Below are 23,506 nucleotides of genomic sequence, written 5' to 3'. Positions count from 1 at the left end.
ACGCTGACAAAAATGCACCCGAGTTTTACTATCGACAAAAATGCCTTTAAATAATTTAAAAATACAACAAAAATACCCAACAGTAAATATGTATTTTTAAAAAAATACTTTAGAGATTGAATTTTGATACAATTTTTTACAAGCATGATTAGAAAAATGAGATATTATTATTCTTAAAATTTGGTAATTTTTTGCTGAATATATATTTTTTTGTGAGTTTTTAAAAGTATTATTGGTTGTTAACAAAAAAATTACAAAAAAATTATATACTTAACAAAAAATCACCAAATTTTAAGGATAATAATATCTCATTTTTCTAATCATTCTTGCAAAAACTCGCATCAAAATTCAATCTCTAATGTATTTTTTGAGAAATACATATTTAATGTTAGATAATCTTGCAAAAAAACTAACATTAAATATGTATTTCTCAAAAAATACATTAGAAATTGAATTTTGATGCTATTTTTTACAAACATGATTAGAAAAATGAGATATTATTATTCTTAAAATTTGGTAATTTTTTGTTAAGTATATATTTTTTTGTGATTTTTTAAAAGTATTATTGGTTGTTAACAAAAAAATTATTAAAAAATAATATATTTAATGAAAAATCATCAAATTTTAAGAATAATAATATCTCAATTTTATAATTATTCTTGTAAAAAATTGCATCAAAATTCAATCTCTAAGACATTTTTTGAAAATATATATTTACTGTTGGGTATTTTTGTTGTGTTTTTAAATTATTTAAAGGTATTTTTGTCGATAATAAAATTCGGGTGTATTTTTGTCAGCGTTTGAATAATTCGGAGGCATTTTTGGTGGTTAACCCTTTTTTTTAATATTCGAAAATTTCTTTCAATTTAAAAAATAAAAAATATTATAAAAATAGTAAAAAAAGTGTCACTTTAATTTTATAAGAAAAAATTTTGAGAATCAACATTGTATGACTAACATTTAACATAAGATTAAAAAATATTTAAAATTTCTAAAAACAAAAATATTCAAAATTTAATTAAAAAATATTTAAAATTTAAACTTAATAAAAGTTTATTTTTACTGGACTTCATATTGATTTTATTTCATAACTTATCAGGTAAAATGTATAATTAAACTAAACCCAAATCAATATTACATAATTCATCCAAATCCAAAAACGTTACAAGGATCTCCCAGGTGCATCTTTCTATATAAATCGAATGAGACGCATTCGATTTGTAAATTTCCATAATAAATCAAAGCTGATAAATTCGAATTACCAAGAGAAATGCAAATTAAACTAACCAGAGTCGATTTAAGCATGCATGTCAGCTCCCAAGTAAATCGAATCACGTACATTCAATTTATGCATATAACGTTTCGCCCCTAGTAATTCGAAACAAGCTGTTTTGATTTACCCCTAGGTTGGTTTCTATATAATTCAAATGGGGCTTATGCGAATTACACAACATGGGCACCCATGGTATTTCGACTTGAGCTGAGTCGATTTACTTGTGTTTTCCCTATAAAAACAGTTCGAATTGAACTCATTAGAACTACATTTAGAAACCCTACTGCACCAAATCCCAGAAAAACTTTAGCCCAAACACCCTAACCTTCAGATACGTTGCTGATGGAGGATAACCCGGATCATCTTTATCATTTGGACAAAGCCGCCCATATTGCTGGTGTCATCAATAAAGAGGTTAGTACATACATTTTTTTATGAAAATAGTATTAGATATTTTTTCTATTTCTTAGAATGCTAGTCATGATTTATAATTTTTAAACTAGATTCAGTGGTTAGATTAATAACTTATTAATTTCTAGAGGTTTGATGAGGCAAGTTCTAGCTTGAATACTGATTACGAATAACTAAAGATTATTAGTAGTGAAAATAATTGGTAGTGAAACTTAGTTAGAGTGAAAGTAGTGATTAGAGTCTATGTTGGGATTTGAGTTTTTATTAATGAAACCATTAGTAGTGACCTGCTATGTTTTAGTTAGAATTCTTGTGACGACAACATTGGCAACCGATGAATATTTAATGTTATTTTGTGTTTGAACCCGTAATCTTATTTGGTTGTGTTTATGTCATTCTTCGCATTAACAGATGCAATAGTTAATATTGTTATAGGAATATGTTTTAATGTGGTCCTAAGAGACAGTTTGTTATGCTGTTTATGCAGCCCCACCAATGTATCAAGAGCATGAAACGGCAACAAGGTATGCGCCTGGACGTGAAGATCATTCTGTACTTGCAGATGGCCAGTTTATACCATCTTACGAGGTTGAACAATGCTTGGTTTAGTTTGGATGAGCAATTGGTTAGTGTATCCGTGGAGCGATAGCGTCTAGAGACGCACACGTTTCATATGTCGTTCAGAGAGTGCACAATTATACTACAAGACGTTGCGTACCAGTTAGGGATACTGATTGATGGACATTACATCAGTGAATGCCTGACGGAGTTTGAGCGATACATCGAGGGTGGTCGTTCAGCTTGGGTATGGTTCGAGCAGCTGTTGGACTTTTTGCCTCCTACAAACTGCATCAATGCAGTTGGATGTAGTTGGATGCATGACACATTTGGAGAGCTTCCTGATGGCGCCGATGACACCACTATTAGAAGGTATGCACAGGCCTATATCATGATGCTTTTAGGGACTCAACTATTTGGCGACAAGTCTGGTACTCGCCTTTACACTTAGTGGCTGCCATACATAGCCAAGCTTGAGGACATGGGGGTTACAGTTGGGGATCAGCTGCATTTTCATGGTTATATCGGTGCATATGTCACGTGGCGAATAGAAACGTTGTGAAGTTAGTCGGTCCATTGCAGCTGCTTCAGTCATGGATCTTCTGGCGGTTCTCTGATTTCAGGCCCGTTGGATATGATACGTTCGACTGGTCTTTGGCCTTGAGGTAGTTCTCTATTTGTATGCAATATTTGTCACAATTTTTTATGTTAGTTTTATTTAGTGATAACTTGTATTTCGGTTGTAGATGGTCAGGTCACAGCTCGACCGCAAGTGAGAAAGGACTTCGAGTTGCTCATTGAAGGCTCAGGATAGATCTCCTACAGGCTGAAAATGTGAGTATTTTGACAATTCTAAACAATTACTATCGATGTCAGATTGGCAACACTGTATATTTAATGATGACGTTCTATAATTATTTCTATTTACAGTTCACATGGATGTCGTATAACTCTCATGATGTAGTTCAGGTGGTGCATCCAAAAATATTGGAGCAGCATATGGTGTTATGGAGGTCCGTGACGGTGTTGATATATTTTGCCATCATAGAGTAGCACCAGGTAGATCGTGAACTACCATAGTTTGGTGGAGTACAGCCTTGACCACAAGCCGCACTCGATATCGATTTCTTGATGTCGAAGGATGGCAGAGGTGGTGATCAATGGTTACTATACAACTTGCAGTTTTGGCACCTCCATTGGGACAATTGGGCGGATCATGTCATTCGGTTTGATATTGTTCCAAACCCAGACCCGTCGCATGAGTTTTTGGATTGGTGGAGCCAACATGGCAGGAGAGTCCTTTCGCCTGAGCTCTTACCTGGTGACCCCAGGGCAGTTCCTATTCTGGTCGAGGTGACCCAACAAGGTCCAAGACGAGTTCCTGACATGCATCAGGTGGATGATGTTTCAGATAGGCGTCAAGTTGTGTAGAAAGCTCATGTTAGGACACGTAGGAGCCAGCATGATTGGCGGTAGCTCGACGAGGTGATGGCGGGAGATAAGGATAGAGGTCGAAGTCGTAGACAAGGTAGGGGTCATGTTGGACAGGCAGGGAGGGGTGGTCATCGATATAAAGCTAGAGATAGAGAGAGATGCAAGCATGATGATGATGACAGTGTTGACGAAGATGGTGATGGTGGGGATGATGATGGGGATGATAGAGGGCATCGTGGCGGAGATGAGGGTTGGATGGGGGTTGGACTTGGAGGAGGTAAGCATGGTGGCAGTGGTAGAGGATCACTTCGTGGAGACTGGTATGGTTTTGGTGTAGGTGATGATACCGGCAAGGGTGGCGGTGGAAATGGTGGAAGGGGATTCAAGGATGTACATGACAGCTAGACATGAATTAGCCCAAGTCAGCTTCTATCGGACCTGCTCACTAGTAAGGGTCTTAATGCAGACTTCAGAGGATCACACTTCCTTGAGGAGATTAGTGTCATCATGCAAGAGGATGCGGTAACACACCAAAGGTCGCATACCACCGGATCCCAATCACACCTAGATGTGGACTTGAACGAGCCCCCGTCAGGCACGTCATATGAGCATTTTGCTTTGGATGGCACTCCTCCTTCGGCATACACAGTCGCCCCAGAGACTGTGGCAGGACCGTCTAGACCACCCCCACAGACTACACACGAGGCAGAGGCAGCCAGAGATGGAGACGAGGATCAGGTGACACTCGCCTAGAGACGCCAAAGGATCCGACGACCTCGACGCTGCTTCACAAGGTCGCATCTGTTTGGATGAGTAATGGTTATTGGTGTTTAGTGTATGAGTTATGATTCATAGTTGCTTTGACTTTGCATCACTTAGTATTGTCTGTGTGTTGTATTTTATTCGTGTTTAGTGTATGACTTGTAGGTCGTTATTGCTTTGACTTTGCATCACTTAGTATTGTCTGTGTGTTGTAATTTATTTGTGCCTGGTGTATGAGTTGTAGCTCGTTGTTGCTTTACTTTGTATCACTTAGTATTGTCTGTGTGTTGTAGTTTATTCTTGTTTAGTGTGTGAGTTAACACTCCTAGTTACTTTGGCCTTATATTGTTATGAGTTTACATCGTTACTGTCATCAATGAGTTTACATCGTTTGAAACCGTATAACATACTATCATATAATTTTATTAGTTAACATCAGACGAGTGTTTGAAAAAAAAAGATCTAATATAATACACAATAACACAATAGTTGCGAATACATAGTCACTGTGAAATAATAATAAAGACATCATGGAACATACTGAACAATACAATGCATAAACACAATAAAGTTGACTAAATAGAAAACACTAACATACTTCAATGTAAATATGAAACTAATGACTAGACATCGACTCCGGTACCCATGGTGACCCCGCCCTGTGGACATGTCCTACGTGTGTGTCCTAACTGTCTGCACAGCCTACATCTCTTAGGTTTGTTCTGGTTAGCTTCGTCCATGGTAGTCCAGACCCTAGTGGTCCTAGGACACCTTTCAGTCGCACGTCTCTTTGAGGGGTCAGGTATGACTATTGGTCCATCGTACGGTGGCTGAAAACCCTCAGGGATCGGAGGGATGAATCCCATCCAATACACGTTGAACACCGAGCTAAGGCGATACACCTCATGCACATAGAGCTGCCAAGTCAGACGTGAATACGCACAACAAGTTAAGGCATGACAACATGGATAATGACATGCCTGGAAATATCCACAATCACATGTCTGTGCCTTGAGTGACACTCTATAACTACCAAGTGAGAATGACCTAGTAGGTGTAGTCTCAGCGACACTGAATTTAGAGTTATTCCTGTCATATAAAGTCATTGTGAAACATCTTAAGGCCTTCAGTTTGACCACTATAGCCTTCACCAGATGCTGACTAAACTGCTGTCCGATTCCCAGTTAGGCCTCTACCTCTCTTCTCTTGCGAACAAATAGCTCGGTCAACCTCCCGTACGTGGACTTCACCAGTGAACAAAGTGGAAGGTTCCTCGCTCCCTTCAGTATCGAATTCAAACACTCAGAGTATTTATCGTCAGATGTCCGAATCTCCTTCCCTCATCTCGATGCTGAGTCCGCATTGCATACTCAATCCTATTAGCCCAATCACACATGGCAGGGTCTTCAGTTCGTAGAATATCAAACCAGTAATTAAATTCAACCTCAGTATTGGCATATGCCACGTTCACTAGAAGCTTACGTGCATCCTTGTCCTTCAAAGTCAGGAAACATTTTGCGGCCATATGTTGAATACAGAATGTACGGTAGGCAGCAGATGGTAGGCAACCTCCGTCAGGAGCCTCAAGTGCAACATTAATACCATTGTGCTAATCCAATATCGATAGAATATCCAGCTACGGAGTGACATGCTGGTGGAGGTTGGATAGAAAAAATAACCACAACTCAGCATTCTCACCCTCCACAACTGCAAATGCAACAGGCAGGATGTTGGAGTTCCTGTCCTAAGCAATCGCAACGAGCAATGTACTCTCGTATTTGGCGTACAAGTGGGTCCCGTCAATACTGATCAACGGCTTACAATATCGGAAGGCATCAATACATGGTGGGAATGTCCAAAAAATCCAATGGAATTAGGCATGCGACTGCTCCACTTGCCCACCCACTCGCACAGGACTCGTCCTCAACACTGCAATACTACCCGGCATCGTCATCTACACACCTAGTACCCATCACGGCAACTCATTGTATGACTTATCCCAATCTCCGCAAATCTGTTCCACTACCTTCTACTTAGCCGACCAAACCCTCCTGTAAATCGGTCTAAAACTGAAATGTGCCTCTATTTTATTCAGTTGTACCTTGATACACACGGCAGCATTAGCTCTAACCATTAGCAGTATGAATGCAGAGATCACATGATAATCAAGACTCCTGTGATCACTCGATATCGACGTGGCCAGATAAGTATGAGATCCATTGTGTCGTTTTACCTCCCAAATACCTCTACGTCGGTAGAGACTGATTCAAATAAACCATGTGCACCCGTTGTCAAATTCCTTACACTTTCCATAGTACTTGTGATAATCAGACTCCACCACTTTGTACTGAACCCCGCATCAGATGCTATAGGTCTTCATGCTTAACACCATCCTCTTTATCTTGAAAATGCTGACCAACCTGAAACTCCGCTAGACCTCGGTACCCTGTGTATCTCTGGCACCAAATACAACAGGTTCACCAGGAACCCCATGCTGTCTCATGGCATCTAAGTCCAAATTTGAAAAGTGCGGGGGGTACTACTGAGTCCCTAAACTAGACACTCCGCCACCCCCAGCTAGATTACTTTCTGCTATGTCATCACCACTATCATCGGCAATGATGTCCGGCTCTACATCATCATCGTCGTCATCATCTCGTAGCACATCATCTATACCATTCAGTACTCCACCCTCTAATGAAATTGGTTGCGTCTTAGTAATACCTACTTTTCCGTCACCACTGCGGTTTAGATCAGCTACGAAGGACGGAGAGACAACCAACACTACCTCAAGTACAATAACAGGCACGGATAAAGAGGCACAAACAGGCCTCGAACTAGAACAAGCTGCTGTTGCTAGATGTTGGGGATTCCGGTTCGAACCTCCCGAGCTGGGAACCACATCTACAAGCTTGGCCAACAGCTCAGGGGTCCTAACCTCAAGAAACTACCGATGACAATGGAACAGAACTTGCAAATCATCTTCACTCCCTATGACAAATGAATTGTATTTCACATCATCCCGCAAAACTAAAATCGGAATTCTATAGAATAACTTCTCAACCCATTTCACGCCTTGTAATCCTATTTTTCGAATTATAGAATTCAGGAACTCAACGAAGCTCGTTGAAGGTTTCAGAAAAATACTAAGGGGATCCTTATCAGTAAACTTAATTCCAGATTATGTTTTTTTGTTAATAGACCCTCTATAGTGTGCCAATACTAAAAAACTATCTTCATTAGTCATTGTGTTTCACTCTCAAAAGGAATTCACGTTCATATCATATTTATATACGTTGGCCTCACACTAAATCGAATTTGCCTAGTTCGATTGATAAGTGCACAGTAATTCGAATCAATCCTATTCAAATTATATAGAACCAACCTAGAGGTAAATTGAAACAGCTTGTTTTGAATTATCAAGGGCAAAACATTGCATGCATAAATCGAATGTACGTGATTCGATTTACTAGGGAATTGACATGCATGTATAAATCGATTTTGGCTGATTCGGTTTACATTTTTCTTGATAATTCGAATTTGTCAACTTTAATTTACTATAGAAATCTACAAATCGAATGCATGTCATTCAATTTATATAGAAAGATGTACTTGAAAGATTCTTGTAATATTTTTAAATTTAAATAAATTGTATAATATTAATTTGAGTTTAATTTAATTATGCATTTTAACTTAAGTTACTGTGATGTTAACTAAAATTAGTTGGGATATATATAGTGTTAGTTATCAAATCGTATAACCAGTATATATAGCCCCCATAATTAGTCACAATACACTCCATCTATTATATAATAGATAGTTTATAATTAAAATGAAATTTAACAAGATATTAACATAATATTACTTTTATTTTATTTGCTTCATTTGTTCCCATATTAAAACATTGTGTTGCTCTTGAAACTTGACCTGTTTGAAATAATAATAACTAAAATATGCATATAATCTGTATTCGGGAAACGGGAATTCATCTAATCATATAATTCCACTACAACATTTTCAGGTTGAGGCAACTTTCAAAAAGTGTTGCTTAAAAGCTGACAAAAAGTTGCTTTTGATCTATGGCAACACTTTTGGACCTAAGGCAATGTTTTTGGGTGGCGTTGCATATGCAGCCGTTGCCTTAGATCAAGGCAACACTTTTTTATTTCAAAAGTGTTGCTTTTGAGAGCAACACTTGCAACACTTGGTAAGTGTTGCCTTTGGTTGAAAAACAACAACACTTCAAAGGTGTGTTTGAGACTTCACTTTTTCAGTGTTGTCTTTTCTCTTATATTTTGGCCACTACTACAAAATGTTGCCTATTTGCAATAAAATGCAACTCTTTTACGTGTTATTTATAAGTTTGAATTCGCAATACTTTGAAGTGTTGCCTATTAGTTATGAATATGCAACCTTTTAAAGCATTGCCTTTTCTTTTAGATATGCAACCTATATAAGTGTTGCCTTTTCTTTTGGATATGCAGCCTATATAAGTGTTTCTTTTTCTTTTGGATATACAACTATACAAGTGTTGTCTAATATTCAAAATATGTAACTAATAGAAGGGTTGCCTTTTTGGTAAAAATAAAAGTTATTTTTGTAATAAAAATACACAAAAATAAAATTTACAATAATTTTTTTGTTCATACATGTGTAATTATTTTATTTAATAAATAAATTTGTGCACAATAAAAAAAATTATAAAAGAGACAAAATAACTAATAATAAAATTCTAATTAAAATAGATATTAAAAAGTTTAATTAGTATTTCAAATACACGTTTATTAATAATTTTCAACAAAATAATAAAATTCTTATCTAACAATAATTGTCATAACAAAATAGTAATTAATATTTATCCAAAAAATATCAATTTACTTGCATATTTTATATCAATGCTTGACTTGTTCCATATGCTAAATCTGCAAATAATACATAACAAAAAGTATATTATTATTCATGTACCTGATATAGATGAGTATATAGTACTAGTGAGAGAGTTATACCCTATCGTTGATGCATTGATGTTATCCCTTTGAAGTGTGAAGCATACTTGAGCTGTTGATTGGTGCGACATAAAGGAACTTCAAAGCCCCCTGTCCCTAACAATTAAGTTCTCAATCTTCTGTGGTCATATGCAAAAGGTCAAAAGCTAGTTCACAATTGCTGGTCTGCCAAATACAAGCCCCCACCCACCCCTGTTTCAACTTTTTCTTAGTAGCTAGCTCCTATTTCTGCAAGTTTTCCACTAGGCTACACATATTTCAAACTCTTGGCACTCTGTCAAACGGATTCTTTCACTATTTTGGCTATCTCCTGATAAAGCAATCTCTTCCCTACTTTGTTATGATTTATTTATTAGCATGCTTAACCTAAGAATTATCATGTCCACAGACTACAAAATGAATATTAATGGTAGGTATGACCAGAGAAAGGGATAAAAAGACAATTTTGGTGGTGGGCGGGGAGAGGGGGTGTGGTAGGGTTCTCTGTATCATATAAGCCTTGTCCATGCTACTATTCAAGTCTAACAACTATGCTACACAGATCAAAGACTGATTGGATAATCAATACCAACCTGAAGGCATGATCCCATATGTTGTCAACAATGTCCCAGTTTGCAATAATTCCATCCTTTAATGGAGACAGGACCTGACAGCATGGAAGAAATAGATAAATAACCTAAATCCATTCATTACAGTAAAATCTGTAAATTAGTAATCCAAGCTTCATCTGTCCAAAGCTTTCAAGATAATAACAAGGGCTCAATAATTGACAGACTTGCCAATTTGCCAACCTACTACGTACCTCTCTTAATTTGTGAGGCATAAATGTACATGATCTTGAATAAAAAATTGTTAGTCATAGTCAGAATCAACAAGTTAGACTTTTCTACTTCACTATGTTGGGCTTTATAAAGTAGAGCCAAGAGGCTTGGGAGGAGGGGGTTTCTAAATAATACTTCCTATTGAGAAGGAAACAGATTATGCCACAAGCGATCCGGTGTAAATTGCATTGTATGGCTTAACTTTACCAACACTACTTGTCTAAAAAAACTAACACATAAATTTTGGCTTACAAGGAGTAAATTTAATTGAGTTGTTGATCAAATTTGCAAAACTTTGGACTACTCTAGCAAAGTCACCGCGAACTAGCTTTGGCGTATCATCCGCAAGGACAACCAATTAACAAGATGCATCAGAATCATTGTTGAAGAGATTTCTAGTCACCAAAATAAGATTTTAGATTCATACTAAAATATAATTCATATTATATACTAACCAGATAGGTCTAAGATAGTCTCTAGATTGTGATTCATGCATTGCACAGAAAACATATCCACTAGTCTTTCAAGTTTCCTTCCCAAGTTGAATTCAGCATCTTCTAGAACTAGCTTTCCTGATTCCACTTATATTCTATGAATCTTTAGAAAGTTTTTCCAAACAAGTAAGTGCATATTTTTTTCAAGGAACTTATAATTGAATGTTCTTGAGCAAAATAATTAAATATGTCACCTTGCTAAGATCCAAGATGTTTATTAAGAAGCCGTAGCAGCGCCGTCGAGCATTTTCTTATCTGAGTAACCGTTGCACACTGTTCGCTGGTTAGACAGTCGTCGGACATAAGAATGTCGAGTAGCCCAATTATTGCAGCCATAGGTGTCCTCAATTCATGGCTGCAATGCACCAAAAAGAAGGATCCTAATTACATGTTTGATAAAACAAAAGTAGATACCAAAATCTAGACACAAGTTTAACATAATCAATCAGATTGAAACTGAGAAAATCAACCTCATGTTTGCAAGAAATTGACTCTTATAATTGCTTGATACCTCTGCCTTTCTTCTAGCATCAATTTTCATTCTTTTATAAGGTTTGTAAATGTATATGGCAATGCCGTCTCTTACATGAAAATCAGACCAGACAAGTAAGTGCTTTTGTTTGCGGCGGAGATGGACAGAGTCGGTCACGGGCTTTAGAGTTCGATTGCTGCTATGGTCCAACACAAAAGTTCAATAACCATAACAATGTGCACAATCTTCCATATTTTGACACAATGTGAAAAGAATACATAAATAAATGAAATAAGAATACATTTTGATTCAACTAAAAAAAAAAGCTTTTCATCAGCTTAGTAAAATATGCCATACATGAATGTGCATTGTGAAGAACAGAGGAAAATCGATTCTCCCATAAAAATTAATTCATATGAATTAGTTATATATAATTAGTGCACTATCAACATTTTCAAACTTTTTATTGATAAATAAACTGTACATAACTCAAACCACTAATTTTTTAGAGGAGTAAGACAAAGTTCTTAAAAATAAACAGAATAGAGCAAGTGCAGCACCTTGTAATCTTTTTTTTCATCATTCATCTTTTTTTGAAGCTCACCATTAGTAACACTTCATTGATAATCTTCAGAGGAAAATACAGAGACATAAGATGCCTGTATTCAAAGATTGGCAACTAAGCACTCCCAAACACAAAACAGAACAACAAAATACAAACCTAAGAAACAACAATTAAACTAAAATCACATAAATTGCTAAATTGTGATTACTCGAAAAAGAAACAACAATTTAAATCAAACCTAAGAGGTATTTGAAGGTGAGCGACAAATCGGTAAAGTCTTTGTCCTTCGACATGATCGAACTCGAAACTGCAAAAACAATGAAAAGAAGAAAAGGATTATGTGAGCTTCTTCAATCGATTAAACTGAAAGAGATGTGTGTGGAGAGAGAGAGAGAGAGAGAGAGAGAGAGAGAGAGAGATGTATACTAGAACTATTGTAATTAATTCAACAATTCAACTAAATTAATCAAGTAGTATGTAAAGTCAATCTACAAGCCTTCAATGACGATGATGGAGGAAGAGATGCCTGAGGACCGAGGCTGAGGCGAGAGGCTTGAGTGAAAAAGGTGAATGGCGGAGAGTTATCAATTTGCCTGAGAGGATAGAGCACGGCACCACGGCGGAGCAGAGAAAAGGTTTCAGAACGCGGAGCAGAGCAGAGGTTTTAGAACGGCGCGAGCAGAAAAACGCGACAGAGCAGAGTAGAACAAGGCGTGAGCTCGAGCAATGAGAAACACGACGACGGCGAGCAGAGAAGAGGGATTACAGCAGTGGCGGATCTGGCAGCGCAAGGTAGAGACAACAACAATAGCGCAAGGCAGAGACGGTGCTGTAGGTGAAGAAAGTGGCGGTGGCAACTTCTCTCTCCGTCGTCTTCTTCTCCTTCTTTCTCTTCTTCCTCATTTGATGGCAGTTCTCATTTTCTTTTCTTCTCTTCATCACTCTCTGTCTCTCTCCCCTCACCGTGCATTTTTTCCTCCTCTCTTTTTTTTTTCGTGCAATAGAGAACCCTAATCCTCTTTTTGTGGTCTTTTCTGATTTTCTAATCTTAATTAACTTTGTGTTTTATTATTTTTTTGTTATTAAGTTGAATTTGTTTTATTTTTAAATTGATAGAAAATGATAATTAAAGTTAAAATATGTCTTAAAGATAAAATTTATTTTTTAAAAGAGGCATTAAAAACTTTAGGCAACACTTAAAAAATAAAGTTTAAAATAAATTTAAAGATAACTCTTATAAAAAGTAAGATATTAGTTTTATAATAGTTGCTTTTGTATATTTGATGGAGCAACACTTAATAAATGTCTTTTAATTTATTAAAGGCATCACTTATAGTGTGTTGATTAAAAATATGTTGTTATAGTTCTATTTTTTTGTCACTAGTATAAAGTGTTGTATATATATATTTTAGACAACATTTTTAAAATATTGTTTTGAATATATGTTACAATAGACAAAAAATGTTGTAGTGTTCTATGGTAAGACTTTTAAAGGCGTGAGTGACGGATTATTACCGGTTCTTCGCAGAAGTACTAAAGTATCGTAGTTTATAGTAAGTTTTTCTGTATTGTAAATTTTATTTAAATAATATATATCAAATATAAAGTCGAATGTAAGAAAACGCGCCATGCGTACGTGTTCATGAGAAGATCATTTTTTGTTGTCAATTCTTTCACTAACGAAATTTCAATTGAGAAAATTTGTTGAAAATTTTATAAGAATAAAACTTATATTGTATAGGCATCGAAAAGAAGGAGCAGAATCATCTTCTTTCCTTTTTTATAGTTATACATATAGGTAAATGGTCAAATTAAATTTTAAAAAATTACTCATTTTTTAAATTTAGTTTTTTAAAAAAAGAATTAATTAAATTTATTTTTTAAAGATTTTAAATTAGTCACTTTAGTTCTTCTGTCACTTCCATTTTTAATAACGTCAAAGTTTGTTAATGTGACACGACAATTGATTCCACAATACATACTTAGTAATTTTAATTGGTGGCTAATATAATAAACTTATAAAATTAAATCAAATAAATTTCAAATTGAGGGATTTCAATACCTCAAATTTTTTCCTCAATTAGATTTTGATTTGATCTAATTTCATGAACTTATCATGTTAATAGTTAATTAAAACTTTATATGTGTGTTGTAGTATCACTTAACATATCATATTAATAAATTTTGGTACCATCAATAAAAAAAATGACCGAAAAACTAACACAATTAATTTAAAATCTTTAAAAGAACCAATTTAGAAAACAAATAATCTTTCAGAGATAAATTTAACTATTTAATATTTACCCATATAAATAACGTTAAAAACTAACATTTTTCACTTAACATTAGTCATTTTTTAGAATATTTTTTTATTTTAAATTATAAATTCTTAATTTTATATTTTAAATTACAAATCTTAAATTTTAAAATTGATTAGTGTTGGCTTACTTTCTTACATTTTCTCTCCATATAAATAGTAGTATGCTGTAAATTCTAATTTTTCAATTTTTTTATTTTCAATTGAATAAAATCACATTTCAATTTGAAATGGATTTATAGAAATTTATTTAAAAATTTAAATTCAAATTTAAAACTCATTATAAAATAACCCATTATTATTAATTAACATTTAGCATTAATTCCCAATTTCTATATTATTGTTATATAATTTTTTATACTAGTAAAAAATATAATAATTAAATAATTCTTTAAAAAATATTAAAGCACTTATTAGTGTGTGCACTACCAAAAACACGGGAGTTACCAACGGGAAGGTACTCACGAACGATAATCAGTGACAAAGTTTATGGACCGTGGTATGTAATGGCAACGTATTATATCTCTGTGGCCAAATTTTACGGAATTTTTTCACGTTCTCGTTTGTCCGTGGCTAATTTGAGATGGATTTTAAAATTTTCCACAGAGCCAATTATTACCGTGACAAAAATTAAACGATATTCACTTTCAATTCCGCGCTTAATTTGGTCATTCCCTCCAACTCATTCAAAACTTTGTTATGCAGTTTATCTTTTTCTTAAATTTAAACCGTAATTAAGGTGCAGTTTTTCTCAAGAATCCAGATAGTTGCTTTCTTCTCCCTCATTTCCAGTGCCGCTGAGAATAACTAAGGTATGTTAATTATTTAATTTTAGAGGTGATTCATGATTTATAATTCTGCAAACGTAGTTAATTTTGGCTTCTTGATTAAATAGTGGCTATGTTGTTCATTAAGAGTATAAAAATTAGATAGATTATAATTTGCAGTTTCAATTTTTCTTTCATTGTTATTATGCACATTTTTTCTTTTTATCAAATATAATTTATTATTTTCTATTTATTTATCATGGTTATGTTTGTATTTATTATCTTTTTACTCTTTATTATTTATTTACGGAGTTTAAATCTGATTCTGTTTGAGATGCATGTTTGATATAATAGTTACTATAATGTTGATCAAATTATTAGAAAATAAATTAATGCTACAATAATAATGCTGAATGTTAAATATCTTAAAATTATATGAAGAGTACAAGAGAGTACTAAAAGAAACTAATTTTTTAAATTACTTATTTTTTTCATATACACTATGGATTATTATTGTAGTGTTGAAAGTGATGATTGTTATGATTAGTGTCTGTGTTCTTTAAGTATGTAAATCCAAATTTAACTCTATCATAAATAAATAACAAAAAATAAAAAGGTAAGAAATACAAATAATAAAAAACATGCAAAAAATTTTTTATTGTCAGGTTTACATTCTGTCTTGAATTCCATCTTTAACTCTTGATAAAGAGTATAATTTGAATTGGGGTGTGAAGTGAATGAGAACTAATTTTTTGTCAGTATATTTCAGTAATTTTTAAATTTTTGATTTGTTTATATGAATCTGATTAATTGTCCTAATTATGAAAAATATTACTAATTATGCTTTCAAAACTTGATGTATTTGTTGCTAAGTAGGTCACACAAAATGACAATTGCACGACCTTGCAACAAAAATTCAACTTGGATTACTATGGAAGAGCGCGATTTGCTTGAATGCTGTGGAAGCATCAAGTTTGCATCGGAGATGGCTTCTGCTTCTCCATTCTCCTCGTTGCAACACGCACTCGATGTGGCCTCCAATACTTGGTGTAACAAGATTAATGTGCATTCTTGGCTGATAGCACTCAATGCTCACACCAATATCTGTGAAAAGTCGCCCTTCTCACATGCATTCTACACTAATACCCCAATGGATTCTATTACAGAGGTTTTCTGCTTTTAATATTCTATATGTGTTTTATTATCCAATTTAACATAATGTTATCATTTAATAATTCTCTATAATTATTCGGTCTGTTTGAATAATTTTGTAGGAGATATATGCACTTAGCGTGCAGTATCTGCAAAAGCATGGATTTCCATATTTTACTATTTCTTCTGAATGGGATGCAGATGTTATACTAATGGATCTAAAGGTAACAAAAATATATTGTTATTTCCTTTTTACTATTTTCAAAACTGTTTGCTCACACCTATATATAACACTGTAGATAAAATAGTGCATTTTTTTATGTATGTAGACAAGCGTTAAAACCAAGCCATCATGCGAGTTTGAGTGGGCACGTCGAAAACAATTAATCATCATTAAACAATACATTGCAAGGTTTTTTCAAAAGAAAGGATATATTCGCTCTACAACTGAATCACCAGAGACCCAGGCTGCGGTAAAAGATTTTGATCTCAACAAAAAACCATTTTGGAAGGATAATTTGGATCCTATTGCTCGTGAAAAGGCTAGACAATTTTGTGAAATTTGGTATCCAGGAGAATATTATGTCTAGTGTGCTTCTAATTTAGTTTCGTTTAACATAAGTCCACTATATTATTAGTTCTTTAGCTCTGTTAGTTTCCTGTTCCAATTTTATATAGGCTTATTCTTTATGTTTAATGTCACATTTGGTTTTCGATCATCAATGTATGAAGTACTTGAAATTTCCAATTCAATTTACTATGCTTTTCTATGCTTTGTTTTCTACTTTCTTTTATTTTCCATGTGAACATTTTTATTTATACTTGATATTAATAGTAATGTTGTTAATTCCATAAATGAAAATAGTATATAACATTAACGTTGTGAAAGAGGGAGACTGCATACTATTTTTAATTCAGAAAAAGCCATAGACATATTCATCTAAACCGGAGATGAATATTCTGAGAATTCTACAAACAGCAGAGATGACTCTATTTCTAATTCTCAAATATGCAGCAAACAGAATACATTACATCATCACTGCTAAATATGATACCTTGTTCACGTAGTTAATCTGTAAAATATAACATCCTAACAAGATCATTGTAAAAAATCAGCTCAGAAATTCCTAGAATTGATTTGTGCCTTCAAATGTAAGCTTCAAAACCATTCCTACTGCTTTCATGCTCATAACCAATGGTATGCAACAAGAAAGCAACTACAATTATTTTTTACAAGAATAGCATGTGCAATTGCATAAGTTGCAAAATTGGCTATTCCCCCAACGATCACTGCAAAAATTTAGACATCTATACAGAATTTGTTGAGAAAATTTCCTAATATAAGTGACACCAGAAAACTTATTAACAACACTAAATTATAACATGGACAATTTTCTCGATAAAAAGTCTCAACTAAGTATGTATATAATACATGATAGATTCTTGTAAGGGATCTAAGAAGATAGTTGTGTACACTTCAAAAGAGACGCTTTATTGTCGTGACCCTGAAAAACTTAAGACGTGCCAATAATTTTTTTTCCTCTTCTGGTCTTTCCCCTTGCTTTTGAGAGTAAAAAAGGGGCAGTGCCATTTCACAGAAGCTTATCAAATAGTTACGTGAATCCTTAGAGCAACACAGTTTATGAAAACACGAGTAATGTATTTCCTTTTTAATTAAAGATATTTCAACAATAATAAATGCTTCTCAAGACGAAAGAAAGCTTAAATTTATGAAGCTAAACTGCACATGCCATGATTTTGAACCTTAATTGCACCTGCCCTGATTGCAAAGACTAATGGAACAACGGAAAACCCACCAAAAGCTTCTGACAAACATTTTCGTTCAAACCCACTCTTTATTAAGGATGAAAAAGATACCGGAAAGGTCCATCCTTCCTGTATTTGGAGGCTTCAGTTAGAGCCAAGAAGTGGATAAACCCTGTGGCGGCAGCTCCTCGTCCAAGTGCGGCGCCCCTAGTTATTATTGCCTTCCGAGATGCCATGAATCCAGCGGCAGAGGGATTAGGCACCACCAGAGCCACTGGGGAAGCCTGTACAATTGCATGTGTAATATGTGTTTTCTTAATTCCAGCCCCAAATTCTAATTTGAATTTAAGAAAAATAGTGACGAAGTAGAAGAAGAACAAGAGGAAGAACAACTTGAATTCGAAAACCAAAGGCCGCTCGAGATGCATACCTTATTCGATTGCAGAAATTAGAAAGTAGTCATGGCTTGTTATTTGGCATTCCTCTTCTCATTCCTAGCGTCCTGTTTCGATAAGAAACAAGGGTGGGGAAAATTAAGATGTGGGTGCCCAGAAATAAAAGAGATGAATCATAAAAGGCTATAACAATTTGGTGGCTGCGTTGAGGCCTTTAGAATTTACGTTTTTAAAATTTAAATATTCAGGTACAAAACAAATAACAATAATATAAAAGAAAAAATAAAACAGATAATAAATAAGATATATTTTATATAAAAGATTAAGATTAAAACGGCCAAGATAAGATATGTGAATAGACTTAGTCATCTATTTAACAGAATTGAGTAACTAATTCCTAAACTTGTGCAGTTTATAGTGTTATATAGATAAGGGCTGATATTTTCAATCATTCATAAAATTTATTATACAATACTTGTTCACCGTTGGTTTACTCATAGGTCATTAGTATTATTTCTTCTATTTCATTCCATAGAGTTTACCACATCTGTTTTGTTGCAACCGAGAAAAAAAAATAGAAGAGATAAGATTAAGGAGATCAAAGGACAAGTAATTCTTTATTTGATGATAACTGTTTCGGTATCTTCTTATTTTTAAAATCATTAAAACATATTATTTAATAATTATAAATGTCTTCATCTTTTAATTTTTTTAGTCACTAAAACATACTATGGGTGTGTTTGGCAAATGCGTTACAAGAGAAGAAGCACGTTTAGCCTTCTTGAAAGCTTCAATTTTTGGTTTGGCAAATTTTTTATTCATGAAAGCAGAAATGATTTTGCTTTCAAAACCATGGTTTTCAAAAAGCTACAATTTTAAACTTCTGCGTTTCACCAACGGACTTCTAGCTATCAATACTCCATCTTTATTTATTTTTTACCAACTTTATCCTTTATACATATTATTATATTATTTATGGAATTCTTATTATTTTTGTTTACATGAACTTTCTTTTTTTATTATTTATTATTTTTATTTTTTATTAACTTTTTGTTTGACATTATATGTATTATATTTATTATTTTTTTATAATATAATTTATTAATCTATTTGATAATTATAACATACTAAAAAAGAGTACTAAGAGTACTAAAAATATACTATATAAAAAATATCATAAATTTTTTTTGATTTATTTCAATTACTACCAAAATAAATATTTAATTTTTTTATTATTCTTAGTACTCTTTAAAATTTATATTTTGTTAGTTTTAATTAAAAATATATTTCGCCAATGTTTATATATTATTTTATTTTAGTGTATAAATGTTAATTTTATTATAGAATTAATTAATAAGATATATTCAATTATCTAAATTAAAATGATAAGATAATATACCAAAGTTATTTAAGTTGGTGTATATTTTAGTAATTTTTTTTTATCTAAAAGTGATTTTGAGTAGTATAATCCAAACAACATTTATTTTACTATAATTCATTTTGATGTAAAGATTGCCAAACATAAATCACTTTAACACAAACTTACTTTTCATCAAAATCAAGTTTGCAAAATCAATTTTATTCAAACTCCCGTTTGTAAACTGTAATCCAAACACACACTATATCGTTATTATAGTATGTCTTTATCTTCTTAATGTTTTTTATCATTAAAACATACTAATTAATACTTATAGATGCCACCAAATTTTTTTATATATGTGAATAACCTGCATTCTAATTTTAATACGAGCAAGAATAAATTTAACTTTTTAGAATTTTTATGAATTTGTATTTTAAAGTTTTTTTTATTCTTCTTTAAATTAAACTGTTTTTTCCAAAGTAATACCTTAATCACATTAATTATTTTTTATATTTATTTAATTATTCTAATATAATTATTTCATATGATACTGAAAGGACAAATTTTCAATCCGAAATTCTAGAAAATTATTAACATATTGTTAACCTGCCATTCAAGTCATACTTTGCTAATTCGAGCAAATTATTGTATTCAAATTAGTTAAGTCAGTACCTTTTAAATTCCTTTTTTTTGTTCCAAAGACAAATTTAGATAGGAGATTGTAGGATAAATATCCCTTCTGACACTTTATAACGTACCATGTATTATATAGGATAAAAATTTATTTGCACCCTTCCCCTCATTCAATCAATAAATTTTACCCCATTTCGCATTTTTATTTTAATTCTCTTCTATTTTACTGCAGGTTTCTGATTTTCCATTTCCTAGTAAGACTTCTTAACTTCCTTTTTTAATTTTTTTAGTTAAATATTCCTGTTAAATATTCCTGTTTTTTAAAGTTTTTTTAGATTTAGTCATTTCTCTGATTTTTCAATACTTACATTTTGCATATCTCGGCATTTAAACCAGAGTGTCTAACTATGATTGACAAGAGTTGGATTGATAAATCAATTACAACAGCGGAGTACAAATGCGGTGTAGCTGACTTCTTAGATTTTGCCTTTCAAAGGGTTGCCGTAAATGGAAAAATTATCTGTCCGTGCATTAGATGTGGTTTTAAGAACATGAGGACTAGAGTTGAGGTGTTAGCACATTTACTCCAAAAAGGTTTTTCAAAAAAATACACTTTTTGGTATATGCATGGAGAAAGTGTAGTTCAACATGAAGAAGCATCATCAAGCCATGACTTTAGCGAATCAGAGGAAAGAGCTCCACTACAGGATATGCTTAACGATATCTTCGGTTCAGCTGCCAACAACTTTGATGGGGTTGATGATGAGCCCGTTGAAGAGAGGAACAACTCTTTTCCAATTCATATCGAAGATGATACTCAAGAGGAATCTGATAGGATTCGAGAGTTGCTAAAGGATGGAAATCGCAGATTATACCCCGAGTGTACAAAGTATAGCAAGTTATCATTTATAGTTGAGCTGTATCATATCAAAGTGCTATGCGGTGCGACTGACAAGACATTCTCGATGATACTTGATCTTCTAAAGAGAGCGTTTCCTCATGCAAATCTGCCTGTTTCATTTTATGAAGCAAAAAAAATGATTAAGCAGCTAGGCTTGGGATATGAAAAAATTCATGTATGTCCAAACAACTGTATGCTCTTTTGGGGTCCAGATAATGAGACCAAGAGTAAATGCACAATATGCAATGCATCTCGATATAAAGCAGAGGATAACACCAGCAGCAATCCAGGAGTTTTGGACACAGCTGAACATATGGCGAGGCTAATTCCGGAAAAGGTATTGAGATACTTTCCTCTCACTCCTAGGCTAAGAAGGTTATACATGTCCTCTAAAACATCAAGACTAATGCGTTGGCATTCAGAGTTTCCTAACTCAGATGGAAAGTTAAAGCATCCAAGAGACAGCAAAGCATGGAAGGAGTTTGATTTGTTATATCCGGAGTTTGCTGAAGATCCACGTAACATACGACTTGCTTTGGCTTTCGATGGTTTCAATCCATTTGGGACTCTCAGCTCCAACATTAGTGTATGGCCGGTGATGTTGTATGTATACAACTATCCTCCATGGTGTTGTATGAAGCAAGCCTCTCTTATTATGTCTATGATAATTCCTGGTCCAAAGATGCCTGGTAATAATATTGATGTTTTTCTGCAACCCCTTATTAATGAGTTAAAAGAACTATGGAAGGGTGTTGACGTGTATGACTCTGTTGATGGAAAGTTTTTTCGCATGCATGCTGCATTATTTTGGACCATAAGTGATTTTCCAGGTCTTGATAACCTGTCTGGGTGGAATACACATACTAGTCTTGCATGTCCGTCATGTAACTTTGATACAGTATCCAGGAGGTTAAAGCATGGCATGAAATATTGCTTCATGGGACATCGTCGGTGGTTACCCGATAACCACGAGTATAGACAAAACATGCACTCATTTGATGGCACTACCGAACTAAGAGGCCCTCCGTCAACATTATCAGGCAGTGCTATTTTGTCTCAAATTCAGAGCAGTCGCAAAAGATCACATGAGGCTCTCAATGCTGGCAACAACCCTTTGCAGTGGAAAAAGAGGAGTATTTTCTGGGATTTACCATACTGGAAGGATAATCTCATTCGTCACTGTCTTGACATGATGCACATAGAGAAAAATGTTTGTGACAATGTTTTGTTTACTGTACTTGATGACAAACAAAAGACTAAGGACAACTTGGCAGCCCGTAAGGACTTGCAATTGATGGGAATCCGAGAACAGCTCCATCCTTTCACTAATTCTTCCAAGTACCCGCCTTCCTGTTTCAGAATGACAAATGCTGACAAGGATATTTTTCTTAGTGTTCTTAAAAGTGTTTCTTTTCCAGATGGTTATTCTTCTAATATTTCTAGATGCATTGATTTGAAGAAAAGGAAGATCTTTGGCCTAAAGAGCCATGATTCACATATTCTCATGGAGCACATCTTACCGATCGCTTTTAGAAGATCCCTTCCTAAAGAGGTGACGTCTGTGCTAATAGAGTTGTGTAACTATTTTAGAGAAGTGTCTGGCAAATCTCTCGCCGTTGATAACTTAGAAAAACTTTGACATCGAATTGCGTTGACACTCTGCCACATGGAAATGATATTCCCTCCTTCGTTTTTCACCGTGATGGTTCACCTAGTTATTCATCTCGCAGAAGAGGCAATGATTGCTGGTCCAGTGCAGTACAGATGGATGTATCCTGTTGAAAGGTATCCTATTATGTTAATATTTTGTGCATCATGTTATCACTAAATTGGTTGGATTTATTTATAATTTTTTGACTTTGTAGATTTATTTTATCTTCTTGCAAACAGAACTTTAGGCCATTTAAAATTGTATGTCCGGAATAAGGCTGCACCTGAAGGATGTATAGCTGAAGGTTACCTGATGGAGGAATGTCTAACTTTTTGCTCCAGATATTTAGAGGAAGATGAGATTGAGACAAGGTTTAACCGACCAAATCGTAACGACGATCAAAATGACAACACTCCTAGTAGCTGTTCAAACATTCTTTCTCAAATTTTTCCGGCAAGAGGAAGTCCTCGTGGATCGCAAAAGATCAGTTTGTTGACACCAATTGAGAAAACACAGGCTCATCGCTATGTGCTGACAAATTGTTCATTACTGGACAAATTTCGCGAGTAATTCATAGGGCAATCTTTGTTTTAATGTTTAATTATGTTTAAGTAATTAAAGTGTAAGTATTATCTACTTGAACAGGATATGCAGAGGTGAAATTTCCAAGTTACACCGCGGTAAAAGAAATGCAGCTAAACTCATTGAAGAATACATGCACGCCAAATTCCATGAGTGGTTTAGGGATTATGTGAGTTAGTTACATT

At 33.9% G+C, this 23,506-nt stretch overlaps 3 protein-coding genes across 3 annotated transcripts; all 3 read left to right on the top strand.

Moving 5' to 3' along the window:
- The first annotated feature begins 3,730 nt into the window (after nt 1-3,730).
- LOC127747766 (glycine-rich protein DOT1-like) lies at nt 3,731-4,081 on the top strand. Its single transcript, XM_052262363.1, has one exon. The coding sequence runs from the start codon at nt 3,731-3,733 to the stop codon at nt 4,079-4,081; it is 351 nt and encodes a 116-aa protein (XP_052118323.1).
- An 11,730-nt stretch (nt 4,082-15,811) lies between these two features.
- On the top strand, nt 15,812-16,622 carry LOC107485481 (uncharacterized). The gene is made up of 3 exons (XM_016106020.1): nt 15,812-16,048; nt 16,155-16,256; nt 16,362-16,622. Exons 1-3 carry the CDS (start codon nt 15,812-15,814, stop codon nt 16,620-16,622), a joined length of 600 nt encoding a protein of 199 aa, XP_015961506.1.
- Nucleotides 16,623-20,594: 3,972 nt separating this feature from the next.
- Nucleotides 20,595-22,727, top strand: LOC107485490 (uncharacterized). The gene has a single exon (XM_016106029.1). The coding sequence runs from the start codon at nt 20,595-20,597 to the stop codon at nt 22,725-22,727; it is 2,133 nt and encodes a 710-aa protein (XP_015961515.1).
- The last annotated feature ends 779 nt before the right edge of the window (nt 22,728-23,506 follow it).

Source organism: Arachis duranensis, chromosome 1, assembly GCF_000817695.3.
Source record: "Arachis duranensis cultivar V14167 chromosome 1, aradu.V14167.gnm2.J7QH, whole genome shotgun sequence".
Classification (NCBI taxonomy): Eukaryota; Viridiplantae; Streptophyta; class Magnoliopsida; order Fabales; family Fabaceae; genus Arachis; species Arachis duranensis.
This window is presented reverse-complemented; position numbering and strand designations above follow the sequence as displayed.

What these genes read in the sequence shown, in the direction of transcription:
- LOC107485490 (XM_016106029.1), top strand. Translation starts at nt 20,595, where the DNA reads ATGATTGACAAGAGTTGGATTGATAAATCAATTACAACAGCGGAGTAC.
- LOC107485481 (XM_016106020.1), top strand. Translation starts at nt 15,812, where the DNA reads ATGGAAGAGCGCGATTTGCTTGAATGCTGTGGAAGCATCAAGTTTGCA. An exon ending in CAATGGATTCTATTACAGAG is followed by an intron (nt 16,049 to 16,154) that starts GTTTTCTGCTTT and finishes ATAATTTTGTAG; the next exon opens with GAGATATATGCACTTAGCGT. An exon ending in TTATACTAATGGATCTAAAG is followed by an intron (nt 16,257 to 16,361) that starts GTAACAAAAATA and finishes TTATGTATGTAG; the next exon opens with ACAAGCGTTAAAACCAAGCC.
- LOC127747766 (XM_052262363.1), top strand. Translation starts at nt 3,731, where the DNA reads ATGGCGGGAGATAAGGATAGAGGTCGAAGTCGTAGACAAGGTAGGGGT.